This window comes from Cibotium barometz, chromosome 24, assembly GCF_041138505.1.
Source record: "Cibotium barometz isolate CiBa-2024 chromosome 24, ASM4113850v1, whole genome shotgun sequence".
NCBI lineage: Eukaryota > Viridiplantae > Streptophyta > Polypodiopsida > Cyatheales > Cibotiaceae > Cibotium > Cibotium barometz.
Window position 1 is genome coordinate 3,833,074 of NC_141069.1, and position 6,690 is coordinate 3,839,763.

Consider the following 6,690-nt stretch of genomic DNA (forward strand, 5'->3'; position numbering starts at 1 on the left):
TTCCAAGAAGGTTTATCTCATCTCCTAGCCACCATTGCAATCATAGACAATGGATTTGTACTCTATACAGCAAGATAATTGGGTTACCATGCAACTATCTATGAAAGGGCTTCGTAAGATTCCAAGAAGGTTTATCTCATCTCCTAGCCACCATTGCAAAGGTAGAATCCTTGATTTTCAAATCAAGCATGTTTAAAAGTATTTAATAGCATAATAGTTTGTCGGAGAGACTACTTCAAAGTAAATTAGGGACTTTTTAAAAGGGTTGGCTTCAGCCACTCACACAAGCATTGCACAATAGTTTAAAACATGTTTCAAAGTTAAGCATATACTGATTAAACGCAATTTAAAGCAGTTTAGAATTGGTTCAAGTAGTCACAAGCATTGTCCAGTAGTTTGTAAAGGCATAATTCAAAGTAAGAAGAGTCTTGTTTAAAGTAGTCCAAAGCACTACACAATAGTTTGTCGAAGCATACTTCAAAGTAAAGAACAAACAGCTTTAAAGCAGTCCAAATCAGTTCAAAGCAAGGATTACAGATTTCTTAAAATTTTTGCTCTCATGTGTACAAAAGAGACAAGGGATGCCATAGTGTTATAAATGTACGACTAGTCTATCTATAAAGTGGCTTAAATATCAAAAGGCATTCTATGTACGACTAGTCTATCTATAAAGTGGCTTAAATGTATGACTAGTCTATCTATAAAGTGGCTTAAATGTACGACTAGTCTATCTATAAAGTGGCTTAAATATCAAAAGGCATTCTATTATAGATTGTCTCATGTGTTTCAGCTCAAAGCATAAAGAGGTTGGTTATGCCCTGGTTTGCATAGGAAACTTGATTGCTCTCACTAAATGTGAGTATAAGACAACGGTTGGTCTTGTGTCAAGGAGCTTGTACTTATTATTCCCTACATGTCCATAGAAAAGGATTGGTGTTGTGTCAAGGAGCTTGTACTTATTATTCCCTACATGTCCATAGAATATTCCCTTAACAAAATAAGAGCATAAATTGATTTCATTACCCCAAGTATCCCGTTGTGCCTTGGTGCTATACTTCACAATGGTGCATTTGACTATGTAAAAGTTTACACCTTAAGCATTGTTCTCCTCACCACATTAATTACAAAATTATCCCTTACACAAAGAGAATCACTTAATGCATTGTGATGACCTGCATATATGGTCCATCCTTACCCTCTTCACTCAACCTATCATCTACCTATAACATGACAAGAGCATCATTGTCCATTATCGGCACAAGAGTGTGATATTCTCACATCTTTGCATGTGACTTATTACTACATCTCCTTCATTGACCCTACATTTTCAATCTAAGTACACAAGTAGCAGTGTTTGAATAAGCATTAATACAATGCATTGAGCATGTAGGCACTGGGTGTAAGCATGGGAAGGTGGAGCAGTTCAAACTGATAAGAGCCAGTGTGTAAAGGAGCAAATTCAGTAGTGGTTGAAAACCTAAGTAAATTTTTATTTAAATTGAGAGGAAACTATTGAAAAGAGTGAAGGCAAATTACAATTCCATGACACACGGAAAGATATAGTAATCATATAAGATACACTAGGACTTGACATGCATTGCATGTAACTTGACGTTTCCCTCATTTTTCTCTCCACGTTCTCATTGTCCCCTCCTACTCCATCCCCTGTACCGAGACTACTTTGTGCAATATGGCATCTCAAAAGCACAAGTGTAGAGAATCACCACAGGTATGCCCAAGTTGGGTGTGTGTGTTGTGCATTTTCACGTGTGTGTGTGTGTGTGTGTGTGTGTGTGTATAGGTCTATGCAGAAAGCGCACATGCACAAACTCACACACACACACTGCTAACACATATAGATAGATAGATAGATAGATGCAAATTAGAGTGTTCAACAAGTGTGTGTGCATGTGTCCAGCCAACCTAGACAACTCAAGTCCATTTCGAGCACCATTTTGCTCAGGTGGAGCTGCCCAAGTGTTGAGCACTTTCACTCGCACACTCATCTCGAACGTAAATGGAAAGGTTTGCACACATGATGCGAACAACTAGTTTTGAGCTCCCGTGTACCTCAGGTATAGTTACCCTTATAAACATGGGTGAGATAATTTTTTTGTTACAAACCATTTTGGCAAGTGAGATGTAAGCAGAACAACACACCTTTCCCATTTGGTGGTCAAAATTTATTTGACTTAGATGCTTGGATATTATCTTTCTTGTAGCCTCAAGAATGCTTTGGCTATACACATGCTGCATCCTTTGCATGACACATAGTGGCAAAACATAGAGGATGGTAGGGATGTCTACACGGAAGCACGTAGATTCCCACTACCTCATTTCTATCGATAAGCCACAAGCAACACACTCATCTTCAATAAGGAATCTCCCTTTATAGACATGCATGCAAGATCTAGGAGGTGCAAGAGCCAAAGCTGCTTGAAGCTGACTCATTAATACGTGTTTCAATAGGTCTTCTACAAAGCCACACTACACAACCACTTCCTCCACTCCTCCAAGAGAGAACTGTGTTGTTCCTACAAGAAACTCAAAATTTGACTGTCACAAAGTGGATGTCATAAGGTAGCTCTCTCAAGAAACTTTCACTTCTTTATAACCAGAATACCAATAGAAAGATACAACTGTTTGAATTCAACAAACCTGCAGTGAAGTGATAGTCGATTAAAAGGTGGCCAATTAAATGTTAAAAGGTGGCCAATTAAATGTTAGACCAAGTGCACCCATTGCTATTTCACATGCCATGATCTCAACTTTATGTGTATACGACATATAGCTTCTTGAATTAAAAAGCCCCCCCTACTATGTCACATATACATAAGATGATCCCCCTCCCCCTTTCCCCAGGCCTTCCCCTTCTCCTAAGTTCAGATGGGGTAATGGCACCTTCGGAACTGGCAATTGTGGGCCATTGAATTGGGTCTTGTTGGTGGATGGGGTGAGAAAAAAGACAATGAGTGGCCATAGTAGGTGGCTTGCACAATTCATTCTTGATGAGAAAAACCTCATACTCATCATGATGTGATCAACAATGGGTTTACAAGTTTTATTAGTTACTTTTCTTGTAGAATACTCACTTATGGAAAAGAAGGCATTTACATTTTTCATACTTAACGTTTTTTTTTTCCTTTTGTCGTCTACTTGCTATATTTCTTCACTTACTTCTTGCTCAAGAGAAGAGAATCATTTACACCATTGCAAAATGGCGGTTTGAGTTTCTTTATTTCATGTGCCTATGGGAATGGACGGATAAATATGAAAGGGAGACCCGAGGGGCACAATTTCAGTCCTTAAGAGTGGTGTGAAATGGCCTCATGGCAAGCCTCTTGTACCAACCAATCATTGAGATAAAGAAAACTATATGGCAATGTCCATGGTGGAGTGTAGCAAAGCTCCTCCGTTGCCTTATCCATGCCATAGCATAGAAATCAGCTCCGGATCCTTCTTCCTCAGCTCACACAGGAAGGCTGGGGATGCAGCCAGAAGGAAGAGCTTGCCTTATTTTCGGAAGCTTCATGCCTTCGCGCAGCTACCGTATTCTCCGTCGGCGGCAGGTTGCAGCTACTCCTCTCACACAGGCGTAAAGGGCAGCTTGATCTCGTTCTTACTTGCTACTGCGGTAACCTTTAATACACCAGCCCCTTCGTCTTCAGACACGTATCAGAATGTTCCTTCGACCATCTCAGGTGCGTGCGTGCGTGCGTGCGTGTGTGTGTGAAAGAGAGAGAGAGAGAGAGAGAGGGAGAGAGATTGCCAACGTAGGCGAAAGCAAGCTGCTGAAACATGCAGCCTTGTGGTGCATGTGCAGGTGCAGATAAAGCTCAAAGGATTCAGAAGCCCAAGTCTGCAAAAGCTGAGTCGTGCACTCGCAAGTGTGTGGCCACGTGCATCCGAGGGGGCGGAGGAGCCCCCGGTGAAGGCCCTCTTAACGTGAGAAAGTAAGACACACAACTTTAGTTCTCCAAATTTCGGGTCTTTTGTGGTAATTGAAATGGGAATTTTCGTTACATCAGGCCCCTCGTGGTCTTCAAGGAAGGGTTTCGCAGCCGCCAATACTGGTGAGTTTTTTTTTTGTTGCATGATTAATTGCCGAGAAATTGTTGTAATATAATCAATTTTGTAACAGGCATTTAGGCGTTTTATTCTTGCTGTTTTCCTTTTCCCCTCTCAGTCTCGTGGAATGTAGCGACATATGCAATCTCATTGGCAACGGTGATGATGGACCCTAAGGCTCTAAGAGTCCTTTCCCACGGTCAACTTAACTTGGCCGTGGAAGCATTCGATGGAAACTTGGTTATCCTTTTTTCCTTAACAGTAGCAAAATGGGCACAGTTACAAGTTGCACTCGAAACTTGGCTTCCACATCACTATAGTGTCCACAAGTGATTGTCTACGAATGAAACACGTATGTCTATTCAATGTGAAACATGCCTTTTTTTCTTATTGATGAGAAACAAGATCGTTTACATGGGACCTTAATGTGTAAGCACAGCCACAATTTACATGGGACCTTGATGTGTAAGTGCTAATGAAGCACAGACACACATGGGTGAGAGAGAAGATCATTTATTAAAATGAAAATTTCATGTGCAAGTGCTTTTGAAACACACTCACACACCACCATGTTTATTTATATATAGACATGGGTGAGAGAGAAGATCATTTATTAAAATGAAAATTTCATGTGCAAGTGCTTTTGAAACACACTCACACACCACCATGTTTATTTATATACATATATATATCATTTACAACGGATCTTGCCAAGTGGACAATGAGGTTTGAACTCACATTGTCAACGTTAGTTGCTGAATTCACTATCCAAATGAGTTGATGCATGTTGGGAAAAGGATTCCTCAAAGTAGGGGATAGAAGTGATAAGCATTAACTTTATTAAGCTATTATATAAGCCTTTTGTTTTTTATTATAGAATGTGTAACTTGCATCTTATTTTTGTCAACTTTTTTGAGCCACATGTAGTAGTTGTCAGTTGTAATGAAATGTGCAAATTTGATCGATGAAAATGTTATTCTACGTGAGGCCCAAAAGAGCCTCTTATTCACTCCTTAGTACATTCTAATTGATTAAACTCGCATGATGTTGTGAAAATCCAAAAAGGGGATGTAAAACCTTAAAGTGTTATACATTTTCATTGGAAGTTATCAGTATGGGCGATAGTATCCTCAATTAAGTAAATGGGCTTCCGTTTGTTGGATTTAAATATGTGCTTGTTATGGGTCCTCCTAGTGTTTGATGACAATGGAACCATAGGTTTGTCTATCTCTCAAGTAGACATGCTAGATTGGTCACTAATCATGTGCTATAAGTGAAGAGTCCGGATCAAAAACTTAGTAAATGATTGTTCTAAATATGTAGACAAGCCCGACTGATCACCAACCATGTGGTGCAATAGAAGAGGCAACATAAAACTAAGCTAATGACTGTTTTGAATAGTGAACTTGAAAAATGGTGCCTAAACCTCACCCAAGTAGAAATTCTCATCTATATCTTCTAATAAGAAAATGAAGATTTATTATGTTCTTAATAGTCTACACACACGTTCAATAAATCTTCTTTCATGAGTATTATCTATGTTAAAGAAGTAAGAAAATGAAAGAAAATTGTTTAAGAAAATGAGAGCTCTTAGAAGAAGGAACTTACCTATACAGTCCTACATTTTGAATGAGCATAGAGGATTCGACACTACATATGTAATTCTACTATTTATTTTATAGAGCTCGCGAAGAAGTCAACCAAAACATGGTTCTATGGAAATCCTAGAGGAGGATGGAAAATTTGTTGTGATACAAATTAGCACAAATAGATATCTCTAAGCACGCTATATGACCATCAGGGTGTGTGCAAATTCAAGTTTTAAGCTAATCAAAATGTGCATGTTAATGAGGTCATGACTTATGGAAATGTGACAGTGTTAGTATATGCTAAGAAGGGACTAGAACCGAGTGGCTATCACCCCCTTTTGAAAGTTTAGATGAGAAATCACCACCCTTCTAAAAGTTTAAGCAACATTATGAAGTGGCCCTAACACTTCCTTGTCATTGGTACCTCAACACCTTACCTTGCTATTGGAACCTCAACTTTCTACATTGGTAAGTTTTCCTATGCCTACCTTTTTCTTTGTTTGACCACCTTCACCAACTCTGAGGCCTCTACCTCTTTAATAACTTCACAAGATTGGGCCTCTCGCCCAAAAACACCATGAAGTGCACATGAACCTAATACCATCATAAGGATAACCAATAGTGGGTGCCAAAAGACCTGCATGCTCACTTCATAAGGCATGCTTCTCAATGGTAATGGGTATTCATCAACTGCTACAAGCATAAGATTTTACAAGGGAATCACACTCAAGGCAAGCAGCAAGACCTCTCCCCCAAAGGACCCACACCAAGAACCAAAGGAGTAGATAAAGACCAACATAGAGTCAGTGACAAGCTCCTAAAAGTTAGAGAAGGTGAATGCCCGAAGAAGAAGTTGCTAACAACTACCCCTCCCACAAAACCTCAAATGTCATGGCCAAAATCTATAGACTATTAGAAATTTTTCATGGAAACAAGTACATAACAAGAACCTACTTATAGGATGGAGGCAAAGCAAAACGTCAAGAGACCTTAACTCCAAACAAGGATGTCTAGATATGTCTACTAGCATTCT

At 39.4% G+C, this 6,690-nt stretch overlaps 1 protein-coding gene across 4 annotated transcripts; it reads left to right on the forward strand.

The window, feature by feature from the left end:
* Positions 1-3,339: 3,339 nt before the first annotated feature.
* LOC147624819 (uncharacterized) lies at positions 3,340-4,488 on the forward strand. 4 transcript variants are annotated; one of them, XM_086818863.1, is made up of 4 exons: positions 3,340-3,701; positions 3,824-3,953; positions 4,029-4,073; positions 4,142-4,488. In XM_086818863.1, exons 1-4 carry the CDS (start codon positions 3,377-3,379, stop codon positions 4,242-4,244), a joined length of 603 nt encoding a protein of 200 aa, XP_086674989.1. In that variant the 5' UTR covers positions 3,340-3,376; the 3' UTR covers positions 4,245-4,488. The 4 variants fall into 4 exon arrangements, with proteins under 4 accessions (XP_086674989.1, XP_086674990.1, XP_086674991.1 ...); XM_086818864.1 differs by having other exon boundaries at positions 4,187-4,488; XM_086818865.1 differs by having other exon boundaries at positions 3,824-3,945.
* Positions 4,489-6,690: the final 2,202 nt, after the last annotated feature.